This window comes from Ylistrum balloti, unplaced genomic scaffold (genome assembly GCF_031769215.1).
Source record: "Ylistrum balloti isolate Yb309-2 unplaced genomic scaffold, AGI_CSIRO_Ybal_v1 Utg371446, whole genome shotgun sequence".
Taxonomy (NCBI): domain Eukaryota; kingdom Metazoa; phylum Mollusca; class Bivalvia; order Pectinida; family Pectinidae; genus Ylistrum; species Ylistrum balloti.
The window spans coordinates 34,877-47,312 of record NW_026782758.1 but is presented as its reverse complement, the minus strand read 5'-3'; the positions used below and the strand labels follow the sequence as shown (position 1 = coordinate 47,312).

General features: G+C 35.1%; 1 protein-coding gene across 2 annotated transcripts in view; it reads left to right on the top strand.

The window, feature by feature from the left end:
- The window catches only part of LOC132562549 (nucleoporin 88-like), an 82,994-nt gene extending 80,445 nt beyond the window's left edge, over positions 1 to 2,549 (top strand). For both annotated transcript variants that reach the window (XM_060227295.1, XM_060227294.1), the window contains one exon: positions 1,785 to 2,549. In XM_060227295.1, coding sequence (XP_060083278.1) covers positions 1,785 to 1,848 — 64 coding nt within the window. In that variant the 3' untranslated portion in view covers positions 1,849 to 2,549. The remainder of the gene's footprint in view (positions 1 to 1,784) is intronic.
- The last annotated feature ends 9,887 nt before the right edge of the window (positions 2,550 to 12,436 follow it).

The following is a 12,436-nucleotide window of genomic DNA, read 5'->3' as shown; positions in this document are numbered from 1 at the left end:
TGGCATGATTGTGACAAAAATCATGTTTCCATCGCGCCATTTGGCTGTTTTATGGAAGAAACAATCTCAAAAATGCCATTTTCGATGATAACATTTTAGACACAAAAACTGTGTTTTTTAGAGAATACACCCTTTTATGGGCGTTGGATGCAAACCAATTTTTATCCTATTAAATAGTACGTAATATGCTATTGATGAGAGGAAAAATCATCAAAATGTAAGTGGTGGAACATTTTCAAATGTTGGGTTGAATTAGCCTATGGTTGAATTGCCGATTTTCGACTTTCTTTAGATAATTAACAAAAAAACGAGAGTATTTGCTCGGTATGTTGAGAATATGTACACAGATATGAAAAAAAGTGAGAGAAACACTTTTTCATAAAAAAATCCAAGATGGCTACTTCGCAAGTCCCTGTGGTTGAAGACATTGGCTGACAAATAGACAGAACAACAAACAAAACCTGTTCCTTATGATTTTGGTTGGTTTTCGCATTTACGGGATTGTTCATAGCTACCGGCGATTGTATAATACCTATATTTATAAGTTTGGTTAGTCACATGGTAACGGGGATCTTTCATATCGAGCCCCAAACATACTTTCGACATATGCACTCTGTTGCCGCATGGAAAACTATTTCAAGTTCTGTCGGAATTTCTTTACCTGTGGTTGTAATGGTCGAGGGTTTTCCAGCGTCCTGTAATACCCAAGGTAGTACAAGATACTGGAGATGTGCGCACACATTCCCATCGTTCTCTCTCCAACTGGGCACTGGCAGTAGTAGTCCTTTATTGGGGCCTCAACATCGGGTGAAACGGTGAACCGTATCCAAACGTTATATTTCGTTTGGCTTTTGTGTCGAGAATGTATTTGACATCGGAGAAGGTCTGGGGAGTGCTGGTAAAGCCACACCTCATAGTCGCCGTCATCACTTAAATGTTCGGCGATGTAACCAGGAGCCAGAGATATCTGATACGTTCCACACGTAATGGTTCTCAAGTAATCAAGATGGAGACGGGGAAACAGTACTTTATTTTTTTTCTTTTTTTTTTACACATCATAAAACTGTCATGAAAATATCCGCTCTGATATTCAATATAAAAGTTTGTATATAATAAGCTATATAATAGGGTTTCAGACAAGGTTGTTACTAATTTCCCCTTTTCTTTCAATTTACAACCACATTCAGGCGGCGATATGAGAACGTTCCACCACATGGAATTAGCTGATTTTTGGTACACATATGAAACAAGTAAAGCTCTATCCGATTTTCTGATGGAAATATGCATCCAAAACTATATAACGGGAGAAAATTGCAAATTTATGGCATTTTTCTTCATAATTGTGTCTCTGCAAGTGAATTTTCATCCGAGAATATTTTTTTTTTTATGTTTTATGAATAAACACGATGTTTTGGAAATATTTGTCAAAAGAAATTTATACTATGTTGCGAATTACAATTTCGAGATAACCTTCTTTTATTTACGAACTTATGTCTTTGATGCTGAAATTGACAACTTTATAAAAATACATTTTCACTGAAATTATGAAATCTGGGTGTCGGAAAGGTGTAAAATTGTTTTTCGGAAAAGAAAAAAACAGTAGTTGAGCTAGATAAGAAATTATACGAGGGCAGGCTCCTATGGAGAATTAACATTACTGGAAACAGGCCCTTCGATTAAAGGGTATGAAATGTTTAGGCTGAATATGTGATTGGCTTATTTATAAGTGTCTTCTGAAGGTGCAAAGTCATTTCTGATAATAAATGTACATTTCTCTGTTACAGGGGTGAAGATTTGTCAAATATGCTGCACAGGATCAATCAACTCAAATTAGATGTAGGAGTGTGACCTCTGGAAGGTCAGTCACAACAAAGTGTCGACACCAATGGAGGGAGGTTGACCAGTTGGGTGTTGACTTTTCCTACATCACAGATCTCAACTCAGGATGAACTTTGATTTTATTGATGATATAAAGATTAGAGCAAATATAGCCAGGAATAGCTTGGTGTGGAAAAAGGACTCGAGAATTGTGATGTAGAGCTGGTGTCTAGCTTAATAGTGGGACACAAGCTTTGTGATGTGGAGCTGGTGTCTAGCTTAATAGTGGGACACTAGCATTGTGATGTGGAGCTAGAGTTTAGCTTAATAGTGGGACACAAGCATTGTGATGTAGAGCTGGTGTCTAGCTTAATAGTGGGACACAAACATTGTGATGTAGAGCTGGTGTCTAGCTTAATAGTGGGACACAAGCATTGTGATGTGGAGCTGGTGTCTAGCTTTATAGCAGGACACAAACGTTGTGTGGAGCTAGAGTCTAGCTTTATAGTGGGACACAAACATTGTTGTGTGGAGTTAGAGTCTAGCTTAATAGTGGGACACAAACATTGTTGTGTGGAGCTAGAGTCTAGCTTAATAGTGGGACACAAACATTGTTGTGTGGAGTTAGAGTCTAGCTTTATAGTGGGACACAAACATTGTTGTGTGGAGTTAGAGTCTAGCTTTATAGTGGGACACAAACATTGTTGTGTGGAGCTAGAATCTAGCTTTATAGTGGGACACAAACATTGTTGTGTGGAGTAAGAGTCTAGCTTTATAGTGGGACACAAACATTGTTGTGTGGAGTTAGAGTCTAGCTTTATAGTGGGACACAAACATTGTTGTGTGGAGTTAGAGTCTAGCTTTATAGTGGGACACAAACATTGTTGTGTGGAGTTAGAGTCTAGCTTTATAGTGGGACACAAACATTGTTGTGTGGAGTTAGAGTCTAGCTTTATAGTGGGACACAAACATTGTTGTGTGGAGTAAGAGTCTAGCTTTATAGTGGGACACAAACATTGTTGTGTGGAGCTAGAGTCTAGCTTTATAGTGGGACACAAACATTGTTGTGTGGAGTTAGAGTCTAGCTTTATAGTGGGACACAAACATTGTTGTGTGGAGCTAGAATCTAGCTACACTGAGCCCAGGTGTTTCCAAGAAATTGGAACACAAGCTGTAAATGACTCTATATTGCTGCTGACAATATTCCTGGTGCTAACAATTATGAATGATTTAACACAACGTAGAAAGACTTTGTAAGCACCATGCTGTATGTTGACAATGATACAGTATACTATAGTAAAATAAATTATCCGACATGTTGGCTTCTGATAACAAACGAATCCTGAATGTAAAATGCTGAGGTATGACAAAAGTCAGTGATTATGGAGTCTAGAGACCAGAGGGAGGAAAATGGAAGGGCAATATATAGGCTCTGAGGGATGAGAATGGAAGGGCAATACATAGGCTTTGAGGGAGGAGAATGGAAGGGCAATACATAGGCTCTGAGGGATGAGAATGGAAGGGCAATACATATAGGCTTTGAGGGAGGAGAATGGAAGGGCAATACATAGGCTCTGAGGGAGGAGAATGGAAGGGCAATACATAGGCTTTGAGGGAGGAGAATGGAAGGGCAATACATAGGCTTTGAGGGATGAGAATGGAAGGGCAATACATAGGCTTTGATGGATGAGAATGGAAGGGCAATACATAGGCTCTGAGGGAGGAGAATGTAAGGGCAATAAATAGGCTTGTAGGAAAATGGAAGATATATATTGATGGAGAATGGAAGAATAGCTTTTTGTGAGGGAGGAGAATGGAACAGCAGTAGCTAGATAGCAAGGGAGAAGAATGGAAGGGAAATAACATTATGAAAGATTATTGGTTTGAAAATTGTCTCAGTCTTTGTAAAATTATGTAATCATGCTGAAATGATACATTTTAATAAATTTGATTTCTAACACAAAGTTGTTCTATTATTGTGAAATGTTAACATTTAAACATTTAAGTTTAAGGACATGTTGTTCAATTATTAACCTCTGACTGGCTCAAAGTCTCATGATCAGCGAAAAATGCAGGGACAATAATCCTCAATATTTCACTGAAATTTATGTACATCTTTTGTGTATATGCATCATGCAAGTTTAAATCAAAGTTTAAAAGTACAGTAGCAACATCAAAACAAGAGCATTTTCGATGCTCTTCAGCATGTTGCTATCGCCCCTGAGGCTGAGTATCAGTACTTCGTTTTCATTGGTTCATAAATCGAAAGTTTACTCCTACTCCATCTGCCGGACATTACCGTAATCATTGGATTATCGCCCCTACAAGTTGCTGATGCTAGTCATTAAATGAAACAACCTTATCGACATTTTCTTCATTACTTGTACATCAAGAAAACGTTTTGTGTTGTGTATTAATGATAATCAGACATCGAAATTTGTAAATACAATGACAAAGACTCACGTTTATGGTGGTAAATTTTGCGAGGCGATGCCAATATGGCGGCTTAACTTTCTTTTCCGCGCGATGCATTGTGGGTGTCATATACATTTGTATATCTTTCTTTTTTTCTTTTTTCGAAAATTTACTTCCCATTTAATACTGTTGAAAACTATTAAAAATACTGAAATATGTAGTTGAAAATAAAAATGAAACTAAAATAATAATGATTTAGAGTAGCATAAAATTTTGACGGAAACAGCCGGGATGTTCTGTGCTGCTGGACCCTGAAAGAAGACGGCGGCTGAAAGAAGATGGCGGGTAATTTATGTAGGTAAGTATCACTATATATATATTTAAGTCCGTAAGCTATATATATTAAGCTGAATTTGAAGTCAATACTTATACTGAACTAGCAATTGCATTTTTTGCAACAATTCATTTGGAATGAGCCTTCGCGTGTATTGAATTTAGGCTCGACGGCGACGCGCAAGCTGGGCACTGCCGCCATGGCACTTTTTTTTTCAAAATATTTTCAAGACTTTTCCTTTGAAGCAGTATGCATTTGAAAAATGTTATGTAAGCATCTAGCACATTTTTGTTGCTTCCGTAAAGTATTTCAGTATTTTGAAATGGATTTATTTTTGAATGATCGTTTCATAATGGTCTCATCGCAGTCACTTCTGTCAGTGGCCCAACAGATCGGAAATTAAACAGAAAAAAACTTATCCGTAATATTGTACTGTACTACTTACGCTACCGTGAATAGATCTAGGAATCTATCTGTGTAATATATCGATTTTACTTTAAAATATCGGTCACTGTCCGCGCTATTGTAGATCTAGCTCTTTCAAATTTCTGATCGGAGATAATTTATAAGTACCCCAAGGCCAGGGTATGAAATCGTACGGGAACTCTACAGCTATGCTAATTGTAAGGTTTACATGTGAAGTTAATATATATAGTTTTAGCTTAAATTTAGTTTTTGTCTTTCTGACATGATGTCTCGTTGATTCTGTTGAAGAGTGATGCATGTGAACGATTACAATATGAAGATTGGGAATAATGAAGATGTCAATTAACATCTGAATCTCGGAAAGTGTTTTAATAAAGATTAGAATAAACCTAGCAAAGTGTTAGGTCCCAGTGTGAATGTGTAAAGTCCCAGTGTGAATGCGTAAAGTGTTATTGATACAATTGAACTTTTGATATATGTACTGTATTTGTTTATCTCAGAAATTTCAGTATTATGTCAACTGCGTCCACTTTCAGTTCAACACTTTTGATTCATCAATTTTACCAAGCCCTAGGCTCAATATTTGTCATTAATTGTCGACTGTTTTTTTTAGCGTTTTACAGTTTTGTTTTCATGGTGAATGGAATGAAATGAGATAAGTAGTCTAACCAATACCCCTCGAGAGCTAATTAAGACATTGCAGTATTATCACTTTGGGCCTTATTAAAAGTCAAATTGAAACTTTTAAGAAACTCAAGTGACCGTAAGTACAACAATAAGATGTCAATAATCAATGAAATTGATTAATTGAGAGGACATTTTCTTAGTACAGTTAACCAGGCTTTGTAGTGGTTTGTTCAGAACTGTAGTTCTGGTTAAGTAACCATTAATTGTGTCCTTTCAGTTACAATGACATACATTTTTGAAATACCTCTACTGTAGCTAAATGTGGCATTTGTAATAGACAGCCAAAGTTAATTTTGTGATCAACGTAGCCAAAGTTAATTTTAGGATCAGTTAGGACAGCTACTGTTTGTAACAGGCATGGGTTCAATTACATGATGATGTAATTAATTAAATTACAATTACATTATGAAAATGGCATTGCCATTACAGGTATTTTCAAAATAATTAAATAACCATTACATGACGGTCCAATGTAATTAATTAAATTACACATTACTTTTCAAGTCAAAATGATTTTTGAAATACAAACATCAAAATAAATTATCATACTGCACAGATTTATCACACAAATTTAACTTTATGATTCAATCTCTGTATGACCATGGTCAATATATTATTATTTTCTAGCTGTCCATCGCTTAATAATTTGACAGTCCTGAACGTCAAAATAATTAATTACAGTATATTTAATATAGACTCCTATTGGGAAGTTCAAGACTATAAGCTTATACAGAAGTGTATATTTCTTGCACATAATCATAGCAATAAAGAAATATAGTTATGTATTTCCCTTACTCTCTTTCAGCAGGTGGATGTCCCTGAAGAAATGAAATCTGGAATGGTAGAAGGTATCTCTATTGATTCTTCTAACTTGGAATTGGCCATTGTGACCAACAATGGATTTGAGGACCTTATGGTGGAGAAAAATGTCCTTTCCAACCTCCAATTAGATGTTGAAGATGATTAATAACTTGAGGAGATGCTAACAACCATGTTGCCTTTTAAGGTCACCGTACTCTCTAAAGGCGGCAATATATTTACCATCACGAAAGAAGAATCAACAAATTGCGGAAACTAAAAAAATGTGGAAAAGATCATTGTATACTGCATTTGTAGTAAATTTCTATACAATCTTCAATTTACTTGAGTAGAAAGATTCACTAGTTATACCAAGTTTGTGTAGAGAGGATCACTGTATACTGAGTTTGTAGTGTACATAGAAAGGTTTACGTATTTTTTTTTCTGAGTTAAGTGTATACAATATATAAAAAAAAACTTTTTGTAGAAAGATCACCGCATACTGAGTTTGTTGTTTTAAAATGTGTAGAAAAGATCGCTGTATACCGAGTTTATAGTTTACAATTGTCTAGAAAAATCACTGTATACTGAACATAATACTTCTGTTTAAAACCTTCATTTAAACTTAGACATGTATTTTTTTATTTATCTTAAAAGTCTACCTACAATAATTTTGTGTATGCAATCTTGTACTAGGATATTGACATGACAAGATTTACATTGCTGATCAAAGCATGGAAAGAATACTGAATAAAGAAAACAAGATATAAGCATCTGTATCATGTTTTTTATTATTATTATTATTATTTTTCCATAATGTCTGTCCACATGGAATTTGTAAGCACTCTTGTGCATTCTTATACCACCAAAAGGGTGGGTAAACTGGAATCAGGTTGTCTATCAGTCCATCCATCCGTTTGTCTGTCTGTAGACACATCTTGTCTAGACAACTCCAATGAAACTTTACAGTAATATTCGGGACAATGTGTAGATGTGCATGCACCATTTTCCCCTGGAAATATTGATTGCCATGGCAACTGGTCAATATAGACAGGTTTTGCATGTCGGTCAACTTCTAAACCGGTGGACCAATTTCAACAAAACTTCGCAGGAATATTAGGGAACATGTGCACATGCCGCTGTGTTTCAGAGGGTGTTTTTGTGCAAAAGATCACCATGGGGAGATAACTAAGACTGTGGGTGATGGGGGTATTAGTTATCATTTGGATTACAGTTTCAGTTATCCCTGGGCAATGTGGAGAGGATATAGTAATGATTTTGAGGATTGAATGTAGAGGTCACAGTACTTGCATAAGTACTATATGATTACCTTGTAAACGCATTGAGACCAAGACAGTATACCTTAATCAAATTTGGAACATGTATCCCTTGTGAGGAGAAGTCGGTTTCTTTAGAAATTCAGGGTCAGATGTCAAAGATCAAGGTCACAGTCAAAAAACGATAGTTGCATGGGGGTGTTTTTCCTTTGCATTACCCTCGTTTTTCTATCAAATTTTACAACCTAAAAGATATCCACATCTTGCAAATTTCAAGGTTCAAGGTCACTGTAAGGATGTTAAAAAAATGATAATACAAGAGGAATAAAATGTCTTGCGACAAGTTTTAGAGAACAAAGAATATATAAACATGAAAAATTGGAACAAAGTCAATATCTACTTGAAGATTCCCTGAAAAAGTACAAGGAGAATAAGACCAGGTGTTCCGGAAGAATAGGCATCTTCTATTTTAAGTTATGGTGATAAATCATGTTTGTTTTAGAAAATTGGCACTCTTATGCAGTCATTTACAAACAATCTGGAAAATGAAGCTGTCCAATATTTGTATGTAGCATGTTATTTGCATGATGGTCTAACTAATGGTCTTAAACCAATAGGATATGCAGTCTTTAAAGTGATAATATGGTGTCCAAGATCAACATTCCCTACAATGTATCCAAAGAAATGGACAACTTCCCTATCATTGCATCTTTGAGCCTACTTGGGACATGTATTACATAAGTAATACTACTATGCTTGTTATTTCTGATATCTGCTGGTCATTTTTTATGGGCTGCAATGATTTACTGCTTGCATATAGTTGGTTTCAGTATATAGCAAGCTAATAACAAAGAATTTATTTTTTAATGGTCTTAGCATACCAGTACTTTCAGTACTTTGATTGACTTTTATAAAAAAAATTCCCATAGAAGTGGTATAAAAGGCTGAAATAGTCCTAATGGATGGAAGTCATGTTTTCTCAAGAAACACTCGACGGCTGTAATCAAGCCATAATACTGTAAACTGTTGGTATTGATTACAAATTTATGACGAAACTTATCAAAGGAGAAAAATGGCAAATGATCAGAATTTTTAATTAGGTCATTGATGGTATATATACCAGCATTAAACCATACTGGATAGAAGACATATCTATTGCCCACTTGAATGTCATTGTTGTACCATAAAGGGGTTTTTAAAATTGACTCTGGCATACTTTGCCTCATAGGAAAGGCATTATTCAATTTAACCCAACTTTTAAAAACATTTTTCCAGAATATATTGCTACAATTGTTACTACATGACTTAACATACTCTTTTCTGCAATGAAACACTTTTTTTACCTCTACAATAGAATTCAATAGAACTTTCCATTTTCCTGATGACTGAGTGATTCTTCTTATCCATCCTAATTTAAGAGAATCCATAAAAGCTCCTACATCTATCATTTTAGCCCCCCATCTATATGTCGTTTAATTACCACATCCTTTTTAATTCTATGACATTTACCATTCCAGAGGAATTCGAACAGTAATGAATTTAATTTGGCAAGAACTTTGTCGGGAGGATTTGGAAGAGTTATAAATAAATAATTGAACTGGGAAATTAGAAGTGACTTAATTATGTTAATTCTACCAATAGGACTAAGATTCCGTCTTTGCCACATGTTAATAATTGCTTTCAGTTTAACTATTTTTTTGTCAAAATTCATTCTAGGAATCTAACTAAGGTTGACCAAAAATTCAATACCCAAAAAAGTTAACTTATTATTGCCCCAGAGAAGATTCAATTCTGGAAGGAAAGAGTCAACACTATATATTTTTAGCCCACCATCTAATAGATGGTGGGTTATTCAAATCGCCCTGCGTCTGTGGTCCGTGGTCCGTCCGTCTGTCCATAAACAATTCTTGTTACCGCTATTTCTGGAAAAGTACTGCATGGATCTTTCTCAAATTTCATATGCAGTTTCCCCTTGGTCCCTAGTTGTGCATTGTACCTTTTTTGGATTTTGGAAGTAAAAGTTTGTTACCGCTATTTCAAGATGGCCTCAAATTTCTTATGCAGTTTCCCCTTGGTCCCTAGTTGTGCAGGCAGCCATCTTGGATTTTGGAAGTAAAAGTTTGTTACTATTTCTTGGAAAGTACTGGATGGATCTTTCTCAAATTTCATATGCAGTTTCCCCTTGGTCCCTAGTTGTGCATTGTACCTTTTTTGGACCGATTCGAATTCAATATGGCCGACAGGTGGCCATCTTGGATTTTGGATGTAAAAGTTTGTTACCGCTATTTCTGAGAAAGTACTGGATGGATCTTCCTCAAATTTCATATGCAGTTTCCCCTTGGTCCCTAGTTTTGCATTGTACCTTTTTTGGACTGATTCGAATTCAAGATGGCCGACAGGCAGCCATCTTGGATTTTGGAAGTAAAAGTTTGTTACTATTTCTTGGAAAGTACTGGATGGATCTTTCTCAAATTTCATATGCAGTTTCCCCTTGGTCCCTAGTTGTGCATTGTACCTTTTTTGGACTGATTTGAAATCAAGGTGGCCCACAGGCAGCCATCTTGGATGTCGACAGTAATACAGCACAAGCATATTGTCCATTATCCACCTGTAACTGACTGCTATCTAATAATACTTTGGGATCTTTTTCAAATGATATTTGCTAATAGGTGCTTAATAAAAATATCTTGTGCCATCATTGAGTACATTCAATGAAGACCAGTTCATGAACATTTACAACACCTGTAACACACAAAAAAAATAAACAAATCTTCAAGAACTGAAAACAGATCCTCAAATGGTGGGCACCAAGATCCCTCTGGGATCTCTTGTTTAAGAAATGACGTGCTTTATCTCCCTTTGGAATACAGGTTATTATGCCATGTCTCCGAGTGATAGAATGCTGACCAACAGAAAAACTGTAATTTATTGAACGGACAACAAATACTCCTATAAATTTCCAAAAGGTCTTAAAAAATCCAGGGGTGAAACCGTCTGATCCGGGACTCTTATCATTGTTCATATCTTTCAAAACTTTACCTGCCTCTTCTATAGTGATCAAACCATCCAGATTCTTAGACTCTGTGTTACTTAATTTTGGTACTCCACAACCCTGAAGATGATAATTCAAATTGACAGCATTAACATCTTTAAATCTGTATAAATTATCATAGAATAATCTAACTTCATCTAAAATATCCCCCTGGTTTGTAATCACGTCACCATTATCTTTTTGTAATTTTGGAATTATTTTAGAAGTGAAATTTCGATTTTCCAAATTCAAGAAATAGGAAGTAGGCTTTTCCCCTTCTTTGATCCATTTTGCTCTTGATCTTCCCTTTATCTTTCTCAATCGTAAAGATTCTAATTCTTGTTTTCTATTATCTAATTCTTCCTGGTCTGGGTTTAAGCTAGTTTCTAAACTTTCTATCAACTTCTTTAAATATTCCTCTTGGCTGTTTAGTTGTCTGTTTCTATATGAAGCATAAGATATTGATTTGCCCCTAATTTCCATTAATAAAGTTTCCCAAAACAATTGATCATTAATCAGAAACTGAACCTCACTATCAGGAATATCGTTAATATCACTAATATTATAGGCAGGCAAGCAATATTGTGACTTAACATTCTCTATACATTTTTTAACCACATCTTAATATTCAGGATCACACAACAAAAGAATGATTAAGTTTCCATAGACCCCTCCCTCTTTTAAATTCATTTAACTGTAAAGCTGTAACTGTAGCTGAATGGTCAGATCTATAACTAGATTCAGTAATTGATTTTTTAACACTAGATAACAGACAGTCTAAAACAAGGAAGAAGTCTGGCCTGTTTTACAGAATTATTTCTTCTCCAAGAATACCTCTTGGTATCTTGGTGCAGTTCTCTATAAATATCAATAAGATTATATGTATCGTTTATTTCTAAAACCATATTCCTAGCAGCTGCATTGTTTATATTTCTATATGTATTATCAAAGTCTAAATCTGGACTCAATACCAAATTGAAATCACCACAAACTATTACTTTTTCATTTCCAAAACTGTCTATGGCATCTGAGACTTGATTATAAAAATCAGGATTATCGTGATTTGGTCCATAAATAGTAATTAAAGTTATTCTAGTACCCTCAATATCAATATCGATACCCAAAAAATTTCCATTTGAATCATGCTTTTCTTTGTAAACTTTGCTTTCGAAATTGTTATTTTAAAAAATTGCGACCTTATCAAAAAATTAAAAAAAATACATTTGGTCATGACCATCTCAGGATCATTTCATGCAAGTGTAAGCTCAATCCAACTGGTGGAACTTTAGAAAAAAATTAAAGTGTCAAAAGTTCACGCACAGCGGACGACGCACGATGACAATTTGATGCTGCCATCATGACACTTCAATATTAAGACTGTTAAATCATGACACTTCAATATTATGTCTGTTAAATCATGACACTTCAATATTAAGTCTGCTAAATCATGACACTTCAATATTAAGACTGTTAAATCATGACACTTCAATATTAAGACTGTTCAATCATGACACTTCAATATTAAGTCTGTTAAATCATGACACTTCAATATTAGTCTGCTAAATCATGACACTTCAATATTAAGTCTGTTAAATCATGACACTTAAATATTAGTCTGCTAAATCATGACACTTCAATATTAAGTCTGTT